Source organism: Pectinophora gossypiella, chromosome Z (genome assembly GCF_024362695.1).
Source record: "Pectinophora gossypiella chromosome Z, ilPecGoss1.1, whole genome shotgun sequence".
NCBI classification, from domain to species: domain Eukaryota; kingdom Metazoa; phylum Arthropoda; class Insecta; order Lepidoptera; family Gelechiidae; genus Pectinophora; species Pectinophora gossypiella.
Window position 1 is genome coordinate 3,883,917 of NC_065433.1, and position 25,114 is coordinate 3,909,030.

The following is a 25,114-nucleotide window of genomic DNA, read 5'->3' on the forward strand; positions in this document are numbered from 1 at the left end:
GGCGACATAGAACTCGACGTTTGCCTTTAAGAATAATAGACTATTGTTTTGGTCTGATTATTGTTAGAGTCAAAGGTTTGTAATACGCAAGTCTTTCACATTCATGCAAAGTCTACAAGTTATCTTGATATTGATAATGAATTTTAATATGTTACGATACATGTTACTTTACGCTTTAAGATTATTTTTGGTCTAGTTTCACTAAAGTATTCGAAAATAAGGACGAATAAATCCATCGGTAAAAAACTATTAATAAAGTACGCACAACCACTTTTGATACGTATCCTACTGTGACAGCGTTTAAGACTAATACATACATAAACTCACGCCTATTTCCCATCGGGGTAAGCAGAGACTATGGAATTCAATTTGATTCGATCCTGACATACTGATCACACATTCATCAATCGTTTCATACACGCACACCAGTTCAGAGTACATCTTACTGAACCTTTTCTAAGGACATCTCCAATTTGGTCAATACACCTCCTTCTAGGTTTAAGATTAATAATACAACATAACTTACGCGTTAACTTGCGATATATGCGCCTCTGACTACCCCATTTGGGATAAAGTCGTGAGCTTATGTTTTGTTATTTATTAATCTTGAACGTGCTTACGGGTACGTATCAAAAGTGTTCGGACGTACTTTATTTTTTTTTTACGAATGGATTTACTCGCTTTTATTTTTGAATACTTTAGTGAAGTACCCACACCTCACCGAGCTTACCTATTGTTAGACCAAGATTAACATGTTTATGAAGTTAACTATTTATTATTCAATAATCGAATGTAAACATGGAAATACTAGACATATACGAACGTAGACCAACATAATGGTGAGAACAGTGTTTAGCAAAACAATCACGAATAACAAGCACAAGGAGCGTATGCGCATCAGTCCATGTTAATTATACTTCAGGTGTCAACCGAAGACGATTACATATCACTTGTAGCAGTACACGAGCATGTACCATCATCATGTAATCGTTTTCGGTTGACGGTTAACAGGTAAGTTCGTTTGACTCCTGATTATGCTCGGTGTAATACGCAGCGACGGGTATTTTCCATACGGCGATGGCAGATTTTTTCGGATGTTTTTTTTTTACGTACATACATAAACACACGCTTATTTCCGTCCGGGGTAAGCAGTGATCGAATTCCATTTGGTTCGATGCTGACACACTTCTCTTGCTTCCACCACATTCATCAATCGTTTCATACACGGACGCCGGTTCAGAATAGATCGTTCTAAGGATATTTTCAGCTTGGTAAAATAAAAAAAAAATCTGAAAGAGAAGCGGGAAATCATTCTAAGAAACACAGATTTCATAGAAGGAAGGTAATTTTAAAAAAGCGTTTTGAGAGATACCTTGTCTGTTTACATCGACATTTAAGAAGACAATTCACCACGCGGAGAAAATCTAAAAAATAGCTACGGTCCCGTCAAAAACTGGTCGTTAGGCACCTCTAGTTGGACACTTGAAATGAAGTGGTTCTTTGAGTTATTTTTTAAAAAAGTAGCGATAATTATAACTTCGACGGTAGGCGAACAGCCACATGGCTAGACGCCTGCATTGCAAGTTCCTATTCAAAATTCTATCATTATTCCGTTGGTAACATAGTTACACTTTGAATCGTCAATAGGCTAGATTCCAACTAGTCAAATCAGTCTTCTTCTTCTTTTGTAAGTTAGTAGTCGTTACATGATGGCCCCTGACATGGCTGTCAGGGGCCTTTGGCGGCTCAATAGTAACCTTGACACCAGGGTTGATGAGGTTGGTAATCCACCTCACAACCCACACGATAGAAGAAGAAGACTATGGAATTTGTATGAAAAAAGACACTGGACGTCATAGAAGAACGTGATAAAATGTCGGACTTTATACGTTTTTTTTTATTAAAATTCATAAATAAGTTAAATATGCAAAAGAAAATGATTTTCTTTAGTTTTACACCAATCTTTATTTAGTCATCATCATCACCAGCCCATTAACGTCCCCACTGCTGGGGCACGGGCCTTCCCTATGGATGGATAGGGAGATCGGGCCTTAAACCACCACGCAAAGGCCGGTCATAGGATGGGTGACCAAAAAAAAAGTTTTCATCTCGAGTTCCTTCGTGCTTCGGAAGTCACGTTAAGCCGTTGGTCCCGGCTGCATTAGCAGTCGTTAATAACCACCAATTCGCACTGGTCATCATTTAACAAAGTTTAAAGATGCATATGTCTAGATCCCATGAAATTTGAAGGTTAAACGAAGACAACGATAAACAACGCCATAGCAAAAACTTGGTGGAAAGTACCTAAGTAAGTTAGCTTAGGTATTAGGTATGGCATCTCGCAAAAAAGGACACAGATAAAATAATCGGGCAGAGGCACAGAGGTCAATGTTCGGAATTTATTGTATCTCGCCCATGGTCGTATGCATATTCATGATGGCTGTTTATAAACACGGGACGCCAAATGTGCTGGTAGGTACATCACTACACTTATTCGGCATGGATTATTAACCTAAACAAGTTCGAGCGAAACGTATGTTCTTTTTTTAAACTAATTAACGGAGACTATATGTATATAATTATATATACCTACCTACTTGAATTGGTGGGTTTTTTATGTAGTGTAGGCAACAATTCAACAATTGAGAGTTATGGAAATATTAAAGTTTACATCTTCTAGTGTGCATTTGTGTCTTTATTCACTAGGTATTGCAGCTTCTCACAACCTGTACAGTCGAGGAAAACAAGCTGCAAGAAAAACCTCTAGGCGCTAGACGTTCTTAAAAAAAGTTGATAAATAGTGACCAACTGCTTTTGAGCACTGCAGTTGTGACTCTGTCTGACCCGATATGGACCTCGGGCATGAGTTAATTGTGCTAACAGAGGGTTCTATCAACTGCCTCCTCTTAAATCTAACGTAACAATGTTGTATTGAATTCGACCTTCAATCGATAAGCAATTGTAAGGCTGTCAATTACAAATCAATAGGTACAAAGTGAGAGAAAATGGTGTCCTGTTTCCTCAATTGATTGATTGTGAGTACAATAAGTGTCAACTGTACACAAGTTGACACCACACAACACAGTAGCACGCCTGGGGCTAAGACGGGTTGACACGCGAATGACGACTCAGCTACTTTATACTTATGAGTCTTATTTATATTACGATGTTTTGCAGAAAGATCAGGGGGGTTAAAAACGCCACATCGAAGCAATATTGCAATTTGACGTTTGCGCATATGAAAGTAAACAAAAATGTCAAATAGCAATATTGCTTTTTTAGTTGAATTGCTTTGACGTGGCCTCTTTAACCTCCCAGGACTAGAGTACTTTAAACCGGTGCTGCATGAAGTCTCGACAGTCTCGTCGTAGTATGTTTTTTTGACGTGACTTATTGTAGATTTGCCGCAGATGGCATTAACTACTTGGCCGGACAAATGGGGAGCGCTGAAGGCTCTCACCCGGTACAACGTTTAAGACAACATGCCTGAGGGTGCCCAGTTCGGCGCGAACCTCGGCTCAGGACGTCGTCTGAGGAAGAATATTTGAAAGGATTAATCGACCCTAGTGGGTCGATAGCGATACGCGCTGAATGAGGGAAATAGTCAACCACGCCGGCGGGGTCGGTATCGGGGTTCTGAAGTGTTTGTTGTCGCCAGCTGATTGGCTGATAGAGTAATCGGGTCGTCGGGATCGTATATTACGTCCTTCGGACGGATCGTAGTAAGTGGATCTGCTTACGCGACGGAAAATAGGCGTGATTTTATGTTTTATATTATACGAGGTAAAGAGATGTATAGTCTTGTTGAGATCTACAAAACCTATAAAGAAAGCAGATAGATTTCAAAATTGACGAAATAAAACATGGCCATGCATACGGAACCCGGGCGTTTTTCTTTTTTCAAGTTCCTATTAGCAATCGCAGCAATTACCCATCCGTTGCTTGTTCAGCTTGCACGAACGTAGTGAACCGTGACGGACCTTGAAATGGTAACTGAAACGTACTCTAACGGCCATTCAGTACCGAATATATTCAATTCGTGTAATCTTAATATTATTTTTTTGTAAACAAAATTAAAGAATGTTTCACAGACACTCCATACAAAAACCTCATACTTACAGTATCAGAATCATTTCAGATTCAACGTAATTATGACGGATAAACTTGTTGAAGCTCAATGTAACAAATTTACGTCATTTCTCAAGGTGTTATGGCTGAGGAGAAGGAATGACAAGAAACTGCAACAGCAACACATCTTTTAAATCAATGAGATATATAACACCAAAAAAGATGAATTTAATTTACTTAATCTAGAATTTTGAATAGCAATTTTATTTTTATTTCTTGTATTGTAAGTATGCATTTCACAGTTTCTCGGAAGGAGAGATACATTTTTACGTACATTCATAAAGTGTAGTGTGCGGCCTAACGCGTAAGTAACACTTCCTCTCAGGCGGCTTCCAGCCATTAAAAAGTAACACTCAGGGGGTTGTCGTAGGCGCCCGATACGAATTGGTGCGGAGTGGAGAGTTACCGTTCTATACGTATTGTTATTCTTTGCCCGTATTCCCTTCTAGAAAAGCCCATAAACAAAGCCACAAGTCATCATGCAATAGTCAAGAGGACAACCTGATCAAATGAGTTACTTTTTAAAACGTCAAAAGGATACATTTTTAAAACAGAATTTGTTTAGAAATACACACGTATGACATGATCAATCCCTTCGTTCTTTCGTGTAGGCTGTGAGGTGGATCACCGACCTGGTGCCAGGGTTATTATTGAGGCGCCAAAGGTCCCTGACATGTCTCATGATGTCATCAACAAAGGTGGTATAATAAAGATCGGTGAAACGCGGGTAACATGCTTAACATATTATTATACCTCTCTCAAATTGGAAATGTAGTCGTTAGCTGATATTATTTATTATGTTACGAATTTGTCAGATAAGTTTGCATTTAAGTGAGACAGAAACATCAGTACTTATCGGTTAAAGCCAAACAGAACTGTAATTTAAAATACATACACAAATAGATCTTTTAGCACGTAATACATATTAAATGTTGGATCTACGTGCATAGTTGCATGAATGCTTATTCAAATTCGATCGCGGTCACATGCAATATGTATTTTATATGTGAAGATTTCTAGTTTCTGCGTTTTGCACATGTTACAGACAAACGCGACGTCATAATCGTTATCAGTGGGACGAATCACAAATTATTATGATCAGTGTAAACTTCGTAAAAACTCGCGAAAGCTAGGTTCACCTCACCCCCTTCGGACATAGCTTAGTCCTCAATCGTATGGCGTCAGACGCCACACAACAGGTGCGCGTGTACGATGTGTAGTGTCTGTGTCAAACGACGTGTTTTGTATGAAGTGTCCGGGGTGTGCTGAATATCAATCTGAAATTAGTTTTTATATCTCTTCTAACGCCGGAGATATTAATAGTTCGTATCTTCTTCGGAGAAGGTTCCATCCCTTTCCAGCAAAACGGTATATACAGGGTGTTAGTGACATCGTAACGAATACTGAGACGGAAAATTCCACTTGATATGAACTCAAAATCATGGTCTGAATCATCCCTCAAAATTTTCGTTGCGATGTCACTTACACCCTATATATGAAGCTTATTGTAGCTTGTATGGAACTAGGAAAATGTGACGTCACGAGTTCCTATTGCCATTTCTTTCTAACGATGTAGGATGGCTGTAATTTTCATATTTCGACGGATTACGATTCTGTTTTTACATAAACTAAAATTGATATCGCCCCGTCGGTGCGTTGTTCTTATACATAAACTCACGCCTATTTCCACGCGGGATAAGCAGAGACTATGGAATTCCATTTGAATCGATTCTGACATTCTTCTACTTTTGTGCTTAAGTGTAGAATTTTTGGACCTTGTCCAATGCTCACTTTACATATACCTAGTTACAACTTAAGTGTAGGCTGCAAATGATTCATAGCCTTTATCCTAACCAGCGGAAATGGCGATCCAGAGGTCAATTCGAATGTTGAGTTACGAATTATCAACGTACTTAATAATTTGTGGGTAGGCGATTAATGTTTTTATTTGCTGTAGAAAACTCCGCTCAACTCAAGAATATACAGTACTGTACAAACGGAAGATAGCTGGTACTTATAGCACAGGTTGTACCTATTGTAAGTGCCAGCAGTGTTTTAAATTTGTTAATCTTCTAGCATTATCTAATTGTTCCAATTAGGTATTAAGTTGTTGGAACAATAAATACATCATCACCAGATCATTAACGTCCCCACTGCTGGGGCACGGGCCTTAAACCACCACGCGGGCCAAGTGCGGATTGGTGGTTATTAACGACTGCTAATGCAGCCGGGACCAACGGCTTAACGTGCCTTCCGAAGCACGAAGGAGCTCGAGATGAAAACTTTTTTTTGTGTATCCAAGATACGGCCTTTGCAAAAGTTGCTTAACTTCAACAATCGCAGACCGAGCGCGTTTACCGCTGCGCCACCGAGATCCTCTATTATTATTAATAAGTGTCGTAAGCTGCCTCTGAAATATCGAATCAGGATGCCTATATCCGTATCATGAGCGGATCAGTGGGGGGGGGGGGGGGGGGGAGCAAATCGTTTCGCTATATCAATCAAACTAATATTTAGAATTTCCAATAATTAATAACCTACTGATTGATAAAATTATGTTCTTTTTTTAACATTGACTGTATTCCCAAATAGGTTAGTCAGTTTTGTGCGCATGACTTAAGATCAAGTACAACCTACGGCGTACTGCGCCGGCTACCCGGTAGTGCATAGTTCGAGTGGGAGGTGTTAGTGAATGGAGACAATGAATGGCTCTTAATGAAATGATTGCAAGTGTTGTCGAGGATTGCGGAAACCAGCTTGTTACATTGCGAATTGTCCGCAGGAGGTAGAAGGGCCGTTGCAAATTGTTTAACAGACCAGCTTGAGTCTATCTACACGTAAATAAAATTAAAAATGGTAACTAAAATCCCTGATAGCAAATTCAGTAGCAGTGAAATTATAAAATTTTACTAACTCAGATATAATATTCTATCACTAACAAAATATGGATAAATATCTGAAATAAATATTTCATTCATTCATTCATTCATAGCCCTGTTTGAAGAACGCGTAATTTACATCAGCTCGGGTTCTAAACCACTGAATTCCACTTTGTGATTTGAATTCATGTCTGCATTATTGACATCGCGTGGTTTCTAGGATGTGTGTCCGGTTTATGATAATTTGATCTACTAGGTTCAAGATAAATTATGAAATTCTGATTACCAAATAAAGACAGATCTCTCTCTCTTGGGTCGGTCCCTCATATCTGAGGATCGTGGTCAGCATCAGGGTTGCGAGGACTCTTCATACTGACTCTCTTGGGAAAATAGAAGCAGTGGTATCCCGTTGCCTTCTGCCCCAGATATTTTTGAAGTTATTTAAACTCCAAGGCCGCGGTTGCCTCTACGGTCGGTCTAAAGACAGATCTAAAACTAACGAATAACATTTTCTTTTTTCTATTTAACTTATTTATGAATTTTAATCATGAAAAACGTCCGACATTTTGTCACATTTTTCTATGATGTCACAGTGTGCTTTTTCATACAAATATCATAGTAATTTCGTGTTTTGACGTTTAGTAAAAAGTTACTGATTTGACTAGTTGGAAACTACGCTATTGGCTCGCCCTCTATTATCAGAATTTATCTTTGACCAAGGATCCCTGAATCTCGGACTTTTTCAAGATTAATTGTCATGGGACATAAACGTATCTGGCGAGAATTGGGTATACATGTCGTGGCCAGATCTTAGAATTGATCATTTCTTGAAGTGTTCGATCATTTCGTGAAATGGTCATATTTCATGAAATAGAATATCACACGTTGGCTACATCATGATGTGGTTTGGCCAAATCAATGAACACAAAACGTTTAACGATATGAGCAACTAAATGCATGATTACTTCATGATATGGCCAAACGTTGGCAATCATATCGTAAAATTAGTAACATTATCCACCGGTAGTGGCGCTGGTGTCGATTACATTTAAAACTTGATTGATATTATAATCGATGAATCAATTTAATTGTACAATTTTCTATAACGAATTTTGAACCTAAGAAATTAATCGACTACTTATTCGCATTTTTATTTAACCACATATGATAGACACCATCTACATTAACGATATGGCCAAACGTTGATTGAAATATCATTAAACGTTGACGTTTCATTGATATTATAATTGATGAATCAATTTAATTGTACAATTTTCCATATCGAATTTGATCCTAAGAAATTAATCGACTATTCGCATTTTTATTTAACCACATATCATAGACACCGCCTACATTAAGGATATGGCCAAACGTTGATTGAAATAACATTAAACGTTGACGTTTCAACGATATGGTCAATTTAAGATGGCTATTTCATGAAATGGTCGAACACATCATGAAATGATCAATTCTACGATCTGGCCACGACATATATACTGTACACCTCTGCTTACTCCATTGGATATATATTTAATGTATGCAACTGCATAAAAGCTACCCCACCTGGTATCTAGTCGGTGGCGCAACCAACAGATTACTTACCAGGTGACAGTTGCATACATTTAGTTGCTGGCGACGGTGGTGGCGCCACCATGGTTATGAACATGAGTATAGATTTACCGTTTCTGTGTCGGTCAAACCCAAGCTTTTTAAGTCTAAACTTGCTTTTTTTGCACATCGCTTGATCGGGCAGTTCGCTGACAACTTGCCGGACCTGTATTATCTGCATATTATCTACATATGCCTATCGAGGCTAAAAATATAACGCGCACGAATTCATGTGCTGCTTTTATTATTTACCACGTTGATAGTCCCCATACAAAATGTTTTGACCTCCTTGTAAGTCCCGCATATTAACTTAACCTTTGGTAAGTTACCCGGGGTCCAACTGGAGCACCCGCCCTTAGTGCGTACCAGGACGTGTCTTAGTGACCCATGTATGGGTCACGGACGTATGGAGCTAGTCCGTCATGACCCGTATATGGGTCACTGGACTGTCAACGTGTTAAGTCAAAGGGGTTCGAACCTTATTGGCGTAGCGCCAGTGGCGCCGTCTGGTGGATTTTAGAGAACGGCGGCACATGATGAAAACTATTTTCATTTGTTCCCTACTTACGATTGTTCATTTTATCCAGGACGAACCCTTTTGCATATGGAATCGAAACATAATCAGCTCGCTTTGCAATTAAATGGAACATAAGACTCAACAACATCTGCAACAGGAACCCGACAATGGTGAAAATGATGAACAAACGACGAGAATATAAATGGGAGTGTATAGTTCCCGAAAGAATAAACGGGGAAATGAATTCGTCCGTCTAGTAGTTTTTATACAAATGACAAGCTAATAATCAGATATTGGAGACAGTGATAGGATTGAAAATATCCTGCGAAACCACTGAAACAATCCACAAAGAATTATTTGTTTTAAGGAGACCTACTTAACCTGCAAGAGAGCGTGTCAGGATTGAAGCAAATGGAATTCCATAGTCTCTTTTTATCCCGATGGGAAATAGGCGTGTATCACTGTATTACAACTACAAAATTTTACCATCGTAACGTTTTGTCCGATCTCGATATTTTTACTATCAGAAGAAATTGTTTTGCGAAGCCGCATCCATACTTTCATATCTTTCGTGAGATTTTATGAAGTTTAAATACCTATATAAACGCTCCACTATCTGATCACTGGTATTCAACTATAAAAAGAAAAATATACAAGTGGGTCGTGTACTAGGTCAAAATAAATTATAAAATTCCGATTACTAAATAAAGACCTTAAACTAAAGAAAATTATTTTCTTTGAACTAATCAAGATAAACATAATAAGTCCGACATTTTATCACGTTTTCTATGACGTCACAGGTTGCTTTTTCATACAAATTCCATAGTATTTTTTGTGTTTTGACGTTTAGTAAAAAGTAACTGATTTGACTATAGTTGGAAACTAGTATATTAATAAATACAGTTTCAATGTGCGCCCCGATGTGGGGTGCCCCACTGCTTTGGAGTTCCTGATCTAAAGGAAGAGAGTAATATCGGTTTATTGGAGGCGACATGCCGACACTGCTATTTTCTTTTCTAACGGATTTTGATCTCATTTTGCTGGGCAAAGGCCTCGCCTTGATTCGTCCACTCTTCTTGTGCAATCCCTTCGGCAAGTATTGCTATAGTCTATATCCGTTCGATCCGATTATGAATTTAGGAAAAAAATACCTAACTTCCGATATCTTTTTTTGGATATGTATGAAGTATGTCTATTTCACAATACTTTATCATACTGCAAAGTTTCGTCGCTTGAGGAATTAATATTGGGGTCCACTATCTCCACTAAAATAATTAGACAACTTTTTCTAGAAACTATAGAACGTCATTACGAGTCGCAATGAGCTGAGCAGCAAACGTACAAAGACAGCAGCTGTTTAATTAGTAAATACATATACCGACTGGAAGGCTGTACACAAACAAAGCCAGATGACGAGGCCAATGGTAAATATGAGAAATATTCTCATTAATAATAAGCATATTATGCTTGTTTCAACGTTGAATTAATTACTTACAGGTTTCTTTTTTTATCAATTTTTTTTCGAGAATTGAGCCACTCTTGGTGGTTATGCCAGCCTCATAGTTTAGCGCGTTTAATGCTGATCAAATCATCACTTTACAAAAGAACACCATTACAGCACTACACCATGCTGTTCAGGGATTGTTATTCCTAAGAGACACAGTACAGTGTTTATATACAAGCCTTGCCGCTACGGATACTGGATCTGCCAAGAGGCACCCAATCTTTCCTCCATGTAGATTTTGGTGGAATAATTTCCTTCTAATCTCTTTGTTCCGGTCACACTCCACCAAGAAATGCATAAGGTTCTCAACAGTCCCACAGCGTGTACAATTGGGCAAGTCCTTTTTCCTCATTAAAAGTACAGAACCAACTCTAAATGTCTAAACTTACAGTTTAATAACTGTTGTGATCGTCATCTCGATTTGTAAAGTTCTTTATTTAATGCAATTTGTTACAGAGGTTGTTTTCTCGATGCAGTAAAAAAAAACAAACATACCTTATTAACATTCCTTAGCAAAAATACTGCTTATGACAAATAATTTTATCAATTTTTCTGAACGGCTGTAATAGCTGATAGGTGGGACAGCAGCTTTATAAAGCACTGGACCGATCAGCATTAAAGCGTGTGCCATTATGGTGTTTTATAGCTTTTAAGTATTTTCTTTCTTGTATTTTAGGTTAGTAGATATGGATGTAAATTTGTCCGAAATAAAGTATATTTTATTTAATTTTTTTATAGTGGGTGATATTCAATTTATAACCGTACCTTATCTTGTGTCAACTTAGAACAATACTTAATTTAATTTCAAAAATTTAAACCAGAGATTCGAACTTACCATGCCAAATTTTCCAAATTTGATAACCGCGTGAATAATGTGTTTATTTCAACATCATTACTCGATTACACAGATTCAAGATGTCTGTTTCTAATTTTTTGATAGAAACGCTTATTGTCACTTATTAATGATAGCATTGCTGATCAGAGATGCACCGACTAGATGCCAACTAGTCGGTCAAACCAGTAGGCGACTAAACTACTCAGAATATTATTTTAATGCGGGATTTGTATGAAACCGCAAACAAAATCCCGGCTTCCCGGCTGTAAGTGCATCCAGTTGAGTATAAATTAAACTTTTAGTCTCAGTGGTTTGGGTCATGCGCTCATGTGACAGTTAGCAATTTGATTGTGTTATTTAATGTCAAACTAGTGACCCGACCCGGCTTCGCGTGCAAATATTTTTTACAGTAAAGTGTGAGTCCGACTCACACACCGACGAATCCGAGGCTTTGCGCTTGACTATTTATACAGGGTGTTAGTGAAATCGTAACGAAAGCTATGAAGGATGATTAGACCATAATTCTGAGTAGCAATCGAGTATCAAGTGGCACTTTCCGTCCCAAAAGTATAGAACTGAAAATAATTTAAAAAAATACTAAAATTTCCATGGTTTCTCCGACAGGAAACTCCACTCAGAATCATACCCTTCAGTATACGTTATGGTGTCACTAACACGCATACGTACTTGTATGGTTACCTGTATGTACTTGTATGGTGTCATCGTAACAAATACTTAAAGCGGTGATTCTGCTGATTATATTGAGTTAATATCAAGTGGAATTATCTATCGCAAAAGTATAGAAAAATATAAAAAAAATCGTGAACTTTGCGACGGAAAATTTGACTTGATATTATCTCAGAATCATGGTCTGAATCATCCCCCTCAGTATTCGTTACGATGTCACTAACCGATTTATAGAAATAGATTGCGATTAGTTTACCAACGACAATAAGTTCGCGAAAACTTTTTTTTGCGGTTGAAAATCTGTTTGCTTTAAGGACCTCCTGATTGTGAGCTTATAACCACTGGACCACAGAGACCGTCTGTGTTTTGATCACACACGATACTTGGTGAACATACAAGCAGGCACATAGTAATAGCATAGCATTCATAGCGATGCGTGCGTTTCTATCTCTATATATTTTTGCTTTTCTGTCTCACCTATTACTTCTATGTTGTCGCTGTTTGTGGGCAACTATAATTTATGTAATTTTTATTAAGGCATTATGTAATTATTAGTCAGTAAGTGAATGATGTTGATCTCCCAAATCTAAATATAATAAAAGGAGAAACTGACTGAGTGACATATCAACGCACATCCTAAACGGTTAAACGTAGGCACTTGAAATTTGGAAGGGACGTAGCTTAGGTACCGTGGAGGTGCACTAAGAAAGGAATTCCCGAAATTCCCACGGGAACGGGAATTAGCGGGAAAATCCTTTTGTATGAAAAATCTAAACCGCTTAAGTTAGACGCTTGAAATTTGGCATGCAGGTACCTTAGTAAACTTAAAGCTTAGTTGCAACAGGATATTGCAAAATTCCCAAGGGAACGGGAGTTAGCGAGAAAAAAACATTTGTATGAAAAAACCTAAACTGCACAAGTTAGATGCTTGAAATTTGACATGCACTCCCACACACACAAAGACCTCTCTTTTATAACGCCACGCGGACGAAGTCGCGGGCAAAAGCTAGTATTAAATAAATAAATAAATAATTACAAGGAAGTAATATCGCTTGTTATCGTTAATACAAGAGCGGTTGTTTTTGATAGTTAAAACGTTAAGAATGCTGTGTGTCCATTGCATTTCTATTAGAGGAACACTTATAAGATAAAGTAAACAAGTTGCGCCATCAAATGGGTCTTGCTCCAGGTCAGGGCATGAGATCACGGGTACAGATAACGCGATTACCGATTACATTAATAGATTTGCCACTTCAAGCGAATGATGGACTTTCCAGGCTACGTTCCCCAAAAATAGATGGCGCTGTACAGTTGTGCCTTCGTTTAACCTCCTAATTTCATGGATAATAGATACACGCCTCTTTTGCCTTTGTTTTTGGGTATAAATGATGACCCTTGTTGTTACACCCCTTATTATTCTGATCAAAATAGGGAAGCAATATAGGTAGCAATAAAATTCTATATCTACTTATCTGGTCCAAATCCCTCCTTCCTCATCAGCCCATTAACGTCCCCACTGCTGGGGGGACGCCTTCCCTATGGATGGATAGGGAGATCGTGCCTTAAGCCATCACGCGGGCCCAGTGCGGATTGATGGTTATTAAGGACTGCTAATGCAGCCGGGACCAACGGCTTAACGTGCCTTCCGAAGCACGAAGGAGCTCGAGATGAAAACTTTTTTTTGTGGTCTCCCATTCTATGCGAAAGTTGCTTAACTTCAACAATCGCAGACCGAGCGCGTTAACCGCTGCGTCACCGAGCTAAAGATCCAAATATCAAGCAACAATAATTTTTATATATGCCTCTGCCATTACATTATATTTTTGAATAATTATGTACCCGAGTAATGAGACAATAGCTAATTACAGTGAAACTTGGTTAAGTGGGACCTGGATAAGTGAGAAACCTCCATAACTGGAACTCATGCTGAGGTCCCAACACTTTGGCACTGAATTACCTCTGTTAGTGGGACGAGGTAAGCCTCTATATCTGGGATTCGTTCTTTCGATTTATCATCATAGTTACCTCTATAACTGAGACAGCGAGTAAATTTTATTTGCATAAACCTCTGCAACTGAGATAACATTGTTTGTTTACTCATACTTATTCTACCCACAAATTCCACACGTAGTTCCAAGTACGTAAGTACAAATTTTGAGCTTCAATTACCTTCATTTTTAGTTTCGCTTTACTATCATACAGATGATTATTTGGAAAATACATAAAACGTTATTTTATTTAATGATCGCACCTGTATAACTGAAATAACCTGTATTCTCACCTCTATTAATGGAACCCTCTGTAAATGAGACAGATATTTATTTATACCTGTATATCTGAGACACTGGGTAAGTGGAATACCTCTATAAGTGAAACGACATTGCAGGTCCCTTGATGTCTCACTTAACCAGGTTTCACTGTATCACGTTAAAAGTATATAGCGCCATCTGGAGGAAATATTAAAATTCAGACAACCTAAATGTTATAAACGGAAGAGTACAAAATGGCCTCCATAGTCCAGTGGTTGAGCGTTGTCGGGGACATATTACAACATTCACTTTGTGATACCTAGTTTGGTAAGATCATTGCAGGCCGATCACTCGATTGCCGGAAAGTAAGATGATCCATACTTTGGAAGGCGCGTTAAGCCGTTGGTCCCGGTTAATACTTAGCTACTTACTGATGTAATACGGGCCTTTGGCTGCTCAATAATAATATTGCATGCTTATTCTATCGTGTGGGTTGTGAGGTGGATTACCAACCCCATCAACCCTGGTGTCAGGGTTACTATTGAGCCGCCATAGGCCCTGATATGACTCATGTAACGACTACGTACTTACATTAGTAAGTAGTAACCGGGACCAAAGGCTTAACGTGCCTTATAAGCACTAATCATCTTACTTTCGGACAATCAGGTGATCAGCCTGTAATATCCTAATCAAACTAGGGATCACAAAGTGATTTTTGTGATTGTCCCCACCGGGATTCGAACCCGGGACCTCCAGATCGTGAGCAGAACGCTCAACCACTGGACCACAGAGGCAGTCGTGATGCTATGTTATGTTACAAATTCTGTTTAAGAGTAAATAAAATATAATCATATTTAAAACAATTAAGAGATTCCACAGATAGAGATTTCCCGTGTTAAGTTATTAGATATGGTATGGCAAACATTGCAGATAACAAGAAATACAGGGTGTACAATACGGACACCGTAACAAAAACTGTGAGGGATGATTCAGACCATGATTCTGATCAAGTGGAATTTTCGGCCGCAAAATTATACAACTGAAAATATAATAATGGAAATAAAAATAACACTATTGGGATTAATTTTCCGTCAGGAAATAATCAAATCTGCTTTCTTTTATAATACGCCATGCGGACGAAGTCGCGGGCAAAAGCTAGTGGTTTATAACATGAACATTAATAGAATTTGTGGAGGGAGGAGTCTAAACAGTAACAAATACATTATGAACGGAATGTACGGAATACGATCTAGAATGTACGGAAATGATACTTATTTGGGATAGTAAGTGATGCAACGATGACCACATCGGCTGTCGCACGCTGCACAAACATAATAGATGACGTTCACGTCACCCGCCGTACAATGGACAACGAGACAATTAAGACTACGGCAACGAAACGAAGCTGTCATCGAACAGCCAAATTACTAATAGAGATTAAAAATACTATCATTGTTAATGATACAATGGTGCTGATACTGGCTGGCATAAACTTAATATTAAGGTGATGCGTTTCAGTCAGCTAGGTAACGCTGCGTCAACAGATGGCGTTACTTCTGCAGTTTTCATATTTTTTTCCATTTATTCGTTTAGTGTTGAGTTCTGACCCAGTGAAATGTTAGGTGGCGAAATCTTACATACATTATCTTTAAGTTAAGCTACAATTTTGAAGTATTTACTGCAGATATCATATTGAAACATTGCATCAAAAGTTGGTGTCATTTCAATTTGTGTACAAACACGAAGCTGTCACACAACACACATGCGAACTAGGTTAGCTATTAAAAGAGATGCATAATTTGAAGTCTACTTCTAACTTCTAAATGGCGCATTTGGTAAAGCAGTCGCCGCCATTCTTAAGTTTCACGGTTCAAACCCAAGTGCATGTTTTAATTGTTTTTACTTTTTGTATTTTTTTTACAATTGAATTTGGCGAACCCGTCTATTTATTACGGAATTTTCAAAAAGTATCACTTTTACCAATAATATTATAATTATACAATAATTGCACTAAAGTACCTTCCGTAATTTCCGTATTTTTTATTTTGTAAAATTCTAACAGGCATTAATCGCATCAGTGAACATGCGGCTAACTAAAAAACTACTGAACGGATTTTCATACGGTAAGGCAAAGGGAACTATGCCCATACAGCCATTTCATTTTATGTATTGATTTTTTATTATAATATATGTCCTCTTTTAAAACACGGTACTTACCCATTATTTAAAAATGTTTAAATAATATGCGTTAAAACAAAAATATTTTTCCAATAGTCCTTTTCTCAGATTGTAGTATTTTTAGTTTTTTATTTATATTTATTCTCTTCATACAAAATCTCTTTATAAATTGTCACTGACATTCTATTACACTTGTCAAGTAGTCAAAGCCTTTAGAGAAAAAAAACTATCACGCACACAAACTAACATTGACACCTCTACACGCTCAGCAAATACACTGTAATCTGCACCACTACAAATGTAGAATTGATCAAAATTGAGGGTCTGAAATATGGTACTTCTCGTATTCGGACCCTAAATTTTTGTTAGTTTGCGAAAATAATACACCAAAATATTACTATTTATCGGTTTTATAACAATATTCCTCTATCCGTTTTCCTGTAGCACTGCATCAACTTTTGTATGGAAAACGAATCACCTTAAGTTTGATAGTTGTAAAACTAGCTCCATCTCTTTCTTACGCCTATTGCACGTGAAGGACGGCACCAAAGATACATAACATAACATAAACAGCCTATATACGTCCCACTGCTGGGCACAGGCCTCCGGAGGGGGTATGGAGCATACTCCACCACGCTGCTCCAATGCGGGTTGGTGGAGGTGTTTTTACGGCTAATAGCCGGGACCAACGGCTTAACGTGCCCTCCGAAGCACGGAATCATCTTACTTTTTCGGATAATCAGGTGATTCAAGCCTGAAAAGTCCAACCAAAGATAGAGCTGCCAAATATTAAGCTCAGAATTGAGCGACGCATTGCCATAACCTAAAACCTCTGTGCGCCGGACGCAGCACCGCCGTCGTATTTTGCTAAATAACGTCATTTGGATTATAATAAGGATAAAAACTGTCTATTTCTTCCATCAAGTGTCGCTGCTGTTGAGTGTTCTTAAATTTTGACAGTTCCCTTTACTATTTGAGAAAACAAACGTGTTGGTTTGGTTATATTTCTACACTATAACCCTTTGCGCAGCGTTTAACTGCAAAATCAGTGTTATTATTTATTTCCTAAAGATTAGAAAGAGGAAAACTTAGAAAAACTTATTTACAATCAAAACAGCCTTTTTCCAACTGATGGCTTTTCTTTTTCTTACCTCATCGTTCCGACATTCCACGTCGCTCCACATTTTATAACAATTTATCACGAATTCTAGCAGGACAGTATGGAGAACTGTCAAAATTTAGGAACACTCAAACAGTGCTGCCGCCTACATTTGAGCTTCTAGTGTTTATCCTCGTTGATAATGTACCCAGACTTTGGCATACAAAAAGTATGTTTGTTGTGTGTGTTTGTATTCATAATATCCTAATAAAAGTAATCACACATTATCGAAGCCAGACTTCCTTTTATGCCATGTATCTACATACTAAACTAAAATTAAATCCGGCTCGTCGCAACGATATAAGGGTTTATCTTAAATTATTTCTCCGCTACACCAGTTCAAAGGCCGCGTAGGTGTATTTTAGTAAAATTCCAAGTGGTCGCGAGCACAGAACAAAAAAGGTCGATATTTCTCTTTGAATGCTCGGTGGCGCAGCGGTAAACGCGCTCGGTCTGCGATTGTTGAAGTAAAGCAACTTTCGCAAAGGCCGGTCATAGCATGGGTGACCACAAAAAAAAAGTTTTCATCTCGAGCTCCTCCGTGCTTCGGAAGGCACGTTAAGCCGTTGGTCCCGGCTGCATTAGCAGTCGTTAATAACCATCAATCCGCACTGGGCCCGCGTGATGGTTTAAGGCCCGATCTCCCTATCCATCCATAGGAAAGGCCCGTGCCCCAGCAGTGGGGACGTTAATGGGCTGATGATGATGATGATGATGATTTCTCTTTGAATAGGACAAATGTCAAGTTTCTTTTTTCAAAAAGCTAGTAATAATTCCGTAGCTTTTGCCCAATTTTGGCAACCAAGACATCTTCTTATCGTGTGGGTTGTGAGGTGGAATACCAACTTCATCAATCCTGGTGTCAGGGTTATTATTGAGCCGCCAAAGGCCCCTAACATGGCTCATGTAACGACTACATACTTACATCAGTAAGTAGTAACCGAGACCAACATCTTATTTTCGGACAAACAGGTGATCAGCCTGTAATGTCCTAACTAGGGATCACAAAGTGATTTTTGTGATATGTCCCCACCGGGATTCGAGCTCGGGGCCATCGGATCGTGAGCTCAACCACTGAACCACGGAGGCCGTTGACCAAGACATCAAATGGCGACATCCATTTTCATATAAAATTGACTCCACACCCCATCTACGTATCTTGTTTCTTTAATCTATGGTCGCGAGCGCAAAAAAAAAAAAAACAAATTACAATCGCACTGCATTTTTAAAAATATTTTCATTTCGACGAAGCGGAGCGTATTTATCTACAAAAGTTATTTTAATGTCAAACAATATCTTGTTACAACAAATATTTTGTTATTGCACAATGCTTCGTTGATTCGTCATGAGTCATAAATATGAAATAAAACACAATAGTAAGGTGCCACGTGAATTATCACATAAACATAAGGAATCATGAAAAACGTGGTTTAGGACTGTTAATACACATTTACACAGTCTATGTACGTCCGGTCCGGTTTAGGGTTTCGATCGGAAAAGAAGGAACCCTATTCCCACTACCAGGCGCAGACAAACAAACACATAGCCTTACATCTCAAAGTAACTTTTACTGTGCAAACAATAATTAGTGACTTACTTGTGACGTTGACTGTCCTATTGGAGTCATCAGTCGCGTTGGCGGCTGCGTTTGCGTCGACCACGGGCGGCTTGGCCTCCGTGACCGGGGCTGGCGCAGCCGCGTCTCGCTTTGCTCTCTGGACCACATCCAAATTAGAGAATATCGGCTTCAAGTAGCTCGGCGCACTATTGTCGTCGAGTGTGTAAAAATTGTCCGACGCTGCAAAGATATTATCAACATTAGATTACAATGCCATATTTATTTAGATAATTGGTAATTTATTCACAAATCATATTTATTTAGTAGTACGTGACTGGGTCAAGGATAATCTATAAAATAGAAGACAATAATATAACTCCTTATTTGAATTGTTATTTTTTTTACGTAACTTGTAATTTTTTAAAAAAGGTACTTTTACACAAAAAATATTTCAATAAATCCATCGAGTTATTTTAAGATAAGTACTAAGAACAGAACACATAAACACCCAGGCCCAGTTAGAAGAAAGCTTGAATCTCACTATGTGGTTACAAGTTCGAAACCAGCACGAGTCTAAACCCATTGGTTTTATCTCGGCGATGAAGGAAAACATCGTGAGAATACCCACATTCCTGAGAAATGCGTTTCGGAGGTATGTGACCTAATGTGTATTGGGCTGGTTTTCCCTTCACGGGTTGGAAGGTCAGATAGAGACAGTCGATTATGTAAAAGACCAGAACTGTCAAATATTTAGGTTAGGTTAACGGACCCCGTGAGAAACGGCATAACGGTAGGGAGATGTAATAGTGGGCGAGCCCTAGACATGGTAATATGTAATTTATGGTCTTACATCGAAGCCAGTGACGTGTCCCGACTATTAGGTGTATTGGTACCCTCGTTCAAGTTGAGACCAAAAATTTTAAGATAATTTTACAACAAACATGCACGTACTGTACTTAAATGTCAGAAAGATAACCTTTCCTCTTATGATTAATAAACGCGTTTGTGATGTGTATATTAAACGTTTATTATATTAAATGTGAGGAGCTCGGTGGCGCAGCGGTAAACGCGCTCGGTCTGCGATTGTTGAAGTAAAGCAACTTTCGCAAAGGCCGGTCATAGGATGGGTGACCACAAAAAAAAAAAAGTTTTCATCTCGAGCTCCTCCGTGCTTCGGAAGGCACGTTAAGCCGTTGGTCCCGGCTGCATTAGCAGTCGTTAATAACCACCAATCCGCACTGGGCCCGCGTGGTGGTTTAAGGCCCGATCTCCCTATCCATCCATAGGGAAGGCCCGTGCCCCAGCATTGGGGACGTTAATGGGCTGGTGATGATGATATTAAATGTATTCAAACCAAAATGAGAAATCATCCATCTTAAGTTCGGGCATCCACAACCTGCGCGACATGTACCATGCAATGCGCTGCAACGACTTCAAACACGACCCATTGTCTCGCTGCGAAGTCTGCAACCCGCCATATAGCACGTAAAAAGTAAGTTCGTAAAAAGGCAATGCAAGTTGTCTACTAATTTGTGGCTCCACCTTCCAAGAGTCAAGGGCGTGTAGGACCTGGCAGCAATAATGTAAGGAAACTAAGCAAAAATACACCAATTGACGGATATACTACCAACACAAATAAATACAGGTGTTAGTGACATCGTAACGAATACTGAGGGGGATGATTCAGACCATGATTCTGAGTTGATATCAAGTCGAATTTTCCGTCGCAAGAGTATGGAACTGAAAATAATTAAAAAAACAAACACTAAAACTTTCATGAATTTTAATGAACAAGCTGATCCCAAAAATAATACGACCGCAATTTTCTCTATTAGCGTGTATTTCTTACAGATGGTACAAAAAAAAATTACAATGGAAACGGAAGGTCATGATATTGCCGGAGAATCTTGACACCGCGATGCAGAAAATTGTTATGTTATGTTATGAATTTTCCGACATAAAATTCCACTTGATATCAACTCAGAATCATGATCTGAAAGTTTTCGTTACGATGTCACTAAGACCCTGTATACATACAAGTATCTACCTAGGATAGGGCTTAGATGTGAACCGTAGCATAAGGCGGTGAGCACAATACATCTTACAGCTCGCAGTGACCCAGTGCATGAAATAGGGCTTGCATAGCCACCAGCTTCAAAAAAGTATATAACATTACGAGATCCCTTTGACTCAGGTCTCACAGAATACCAGCGTCGCGGCTCGGGCCGCGGCATAAGCTGAGTGAGAACCTTTTATACGGGACACCATCCACTACACATGGGTAAGCCGATATGACGTCACATTTTAATTTAGGTATAAGTTTCTGTGTTCGTTTTCCATGTTCTATATAGAAAATATTTCGTGTGTGCGTTGACTTCTGATGTGATGTCATTATAATGTATAATATGTAATAAAATCCGTGTCTGTGGTGTCCTAAATAATAAATGTTTCTTTCTTTCTTTCCTTCCTTTGGCTAGCCTAACGTGAACTTATAAACAGCCTATATACGTCCCACTGCTAGGCACAGGCGTCCTCTCAATCATCCGTTGGTGGAGGTGTTTTTAACGGCTAGCAGCCGGGAACAACGGCTTAATGTGCATTCCGAAGAATCTCCAATTAGGTGATTCAAGCCTGCAATGTCTCAAACAAAGGACAGTCTCTCAAAGTCATTTCGACAATGTCCCCATCGGGAATCGAACCCGGACCTCCCAGATCATGAGGCTAACGTTACAACCACTAGACCACGTAGGCGTGAACTTAAGACTTCAATACCAAATGTGACTGCAAGTTGTCGTACTGTGACTTTTGGCTAGGGATAACGGGTGCGAATTATGTCTGTCTATGTGGAACTTCTTATATTTCCAAAGGGCGGGAAGTAATTTTAAAAACATTACACCGCTTTTATCCGACTGCGGCGAAGCAAAAAGAAGGGTTATTATTATTATTCATACGGTTGATAATGCGATTGTTTTGCAACTCCTCGCATATTATTATTTAATAATAGTATTTACTACTACAATTGCGTAAGCGTTAATACATTTAGTAGTTTATATTTTGACTCTCTCAATCGTGTGTAAACAACGCGATAATTCTCATGCGAAATCCGACATTGTTTTCAAGAAGCCAATGCTCAAAGCCCTTTAACTGAATAGATTGATGGACTGTTGTCTAATGACGTAAAAATAGGAATAATTATTTTACACAAAAAATAATAATGCCTAAATCAGGTTCCTCCAGACACTAGAAACCCCCTAATTTTATTTAAAGTTATACCTATCATTTTCTTTTCTGCCGCAAAGGAAAAGTACGGATAATGTCTATTGACCCTTTTCTGACTTATATTTTTTTTGTAGGGACAATAACATTTTATTAAGGATCTTTTATATTATATAGTTAATATGATTATATAATAATATAATCTCGAAAATATACTCCGGCATAGAGATCATCAGACTGTTATCACCAAGAAGTGAATCAGCCATTAAAACCCAGAGTTTTAAAATCATTATTTAAATTGAACACAAGAACGTTATACTTGTTTGGACTTGCTTATGAGCAGATAAACAACGTCGCTACCTAAAGTTCATTAAAATAAATTTTATCAAATTATTATTTGCGTTTCACATTTTTAAGTTAAAAAAAAAATAAACTTGGGGCAGCAGGTAAAGCTATAGTTTCCATGACGCGTGATGTGGGGATTTCAAAACCGGTTGATTGCCTTATTTTCCTCGATAAAGTGACTCATGCGCACGAATGATGGCACCGAATGGATGGGGATTGACACCTTTGCTGTACAAAATAATCGTATATTCTAATTATTAGTCTCATCATCATCATCTATCATGTGGGTTGTGAGGTGGAGTACCAACCTCATCAACGCTGGTGTCAGGGTTACTATTGAGCCGCCAAAGGCCGACACGATAGAAGAAGAAGAGCCAGTTATGTCCTAGACCACAAAGTCATTTTTGTGATATTTCCCCATCGGGAATCGAACCTGGGACCTTCAGATCGTGAGCCCAGCGCTCAACCACTGAACCACGGAGGTAATTATTAGTTTAAACTTCACACGGTAGTGACTAGTATGTGCTGTTTTGGACATGTGGAGAGAATGAATGAAAGTACTTCCAAACGGATTTATGATGCGGATGAAAGTGGTAGAGTTGGAAGAGGAAGACCTAGGCTTACGCACCGCGACTAAAACTACTCTAAAACAGCGAGATTTTACGAAAATAAAAGAAGCGAAAAGTGGCAGGATCTTAGTAAGTGAAATTCCGCCTGCAATATTCTAGAAACAAAGGACAGTCTCACATCGTCACCACCGGGAATCAAAACAGGAGCTTCAGATTGGGAGTATAATACTCTAGCCGCTAGGACACCGAGGCTATTTATATCTCTCATCATCATCATCTCCCTAGCATTGTCCCGTTTTCCACAGGGTCCGTTTGCCTAACCTGAAGATTTGACAGATCCGGTTTTTTACAGAAGCGACTACCTGTCTGACCTTCCAACCCGCGAAGGGAAAACTAGCCTAATACTATTTTTTTATTTTATTTATTTAATAACAATATAAGACCATTTACAATTTTAAAGACATTCGCCAAACTGAAAGACAGTTTGTTGGCGAAATCATGCACTCATTACTTATTTACTTATATCTATTACAGCAAGTTTTAAACTTAATTCTTAAATGCTACAAATCTCTCCAACTATTCAATATGTTCATCAAATGACTTCAATAAAAACAGCTTTAATTAAGTTTTAAAGATTGGCTTACTACAACATTCGTTTTCGAACTCAATACTATTAAATAGGTATTCTTGGAACAAGGTATTTTAATATTCTCTCGCCATAATAATTGTTAGCACCTGGCTCTTCAAACATTTTTCTGGAAGTTTTACGGAGATTCCGACTGGAATAAACTAGGATGGGTACGGTCATGAGTACTAATATCTATACACTTTGAAACCATGTCACTTTATTGACAAATAAAACCGTAAGTATCATTAAATGTCAAATATGATAGTGCGACAGGGTTCTAAAGTGGGTACATAATATTGCTCATGACTGTACGTCACATACCTCCGAAAAATGCATTTCTCGAATGTGGGTTTCAGATACGTAATAATCATTTATGATCCAAACATGGACTCGAAAACAAATACGACAATTTAGTTAATTGGTTTAGGCCTGCGCTGGATTCGAACCTGCGACCTCAAACTGAGAGGCAAGCGTTCTTCCAGCTGGGCTACCACGGTTTTGCTAGGCTATTTATGTCTCTAAAACAGTTATCTAATAGCAACTGCAAGATCATTCTAACGCAATTGACCCTAGGTCTAGGAACATAGTACACACTAAGTACCCGCAAATGAAACGCAATGCACCAAGTGGTCAGCTCATACCAAAAGTGGAATGAGTTCATAAAATCAATCTGGATCAATCTTAACAATAAGTACGGTGAGGTACGATTGATGCACGCGAATGACGCAGATACAATACTGAATACGCTACAGCACTCGTATGTTCATATTTTACTTCACATTAAATATACTTAGATTAGAATGACAGCTGTCAGAACCAGGGGGTTTAAAATGGGGTTAAAAAGACCGCATCGAAGGACATTTGTTGACATTGGCCCCGATTCCTGCAGACACCGCCTAATTTTATTTTAAGTTATATCCGTCATTTTCATATCCGTCGAAAAGGAAAGGGACGGATGATTCACAGCTCTTAATTTTAGGAAGAATGAGTAAATGAATGGATAACCTGGGCGAATCAAAAAGGTACGTCGCTGGTATGCAATCCGTTTGACGTG

At 38.6% G+C, this 25,114-nt stretch overlaps 1 protein-coding gene across 1 annotated transcript in view; it reads right to left on the reverse strand.

Annotated features, from left to right (window-relative positions):
* Positions 1 to 25,114, reverse strand: part of LOC126380095 (plexin domain-containing protein 2) — a 55,847-nt gene that overhangs the window by 22,910 nt on the left and 7,823 nt on the right. Inside the window, exon 2 of the mRNA XM_050029320.1 lies at positions 19,342 to 19,542. Coding sequence (XP_049885277.1) covers positions 19,342 to 19,542 — 201 coding nt within the window. The remainder of the gene's footprint in view (positions 1 to 19,341; positions 19,543 to 25,114) is intronic.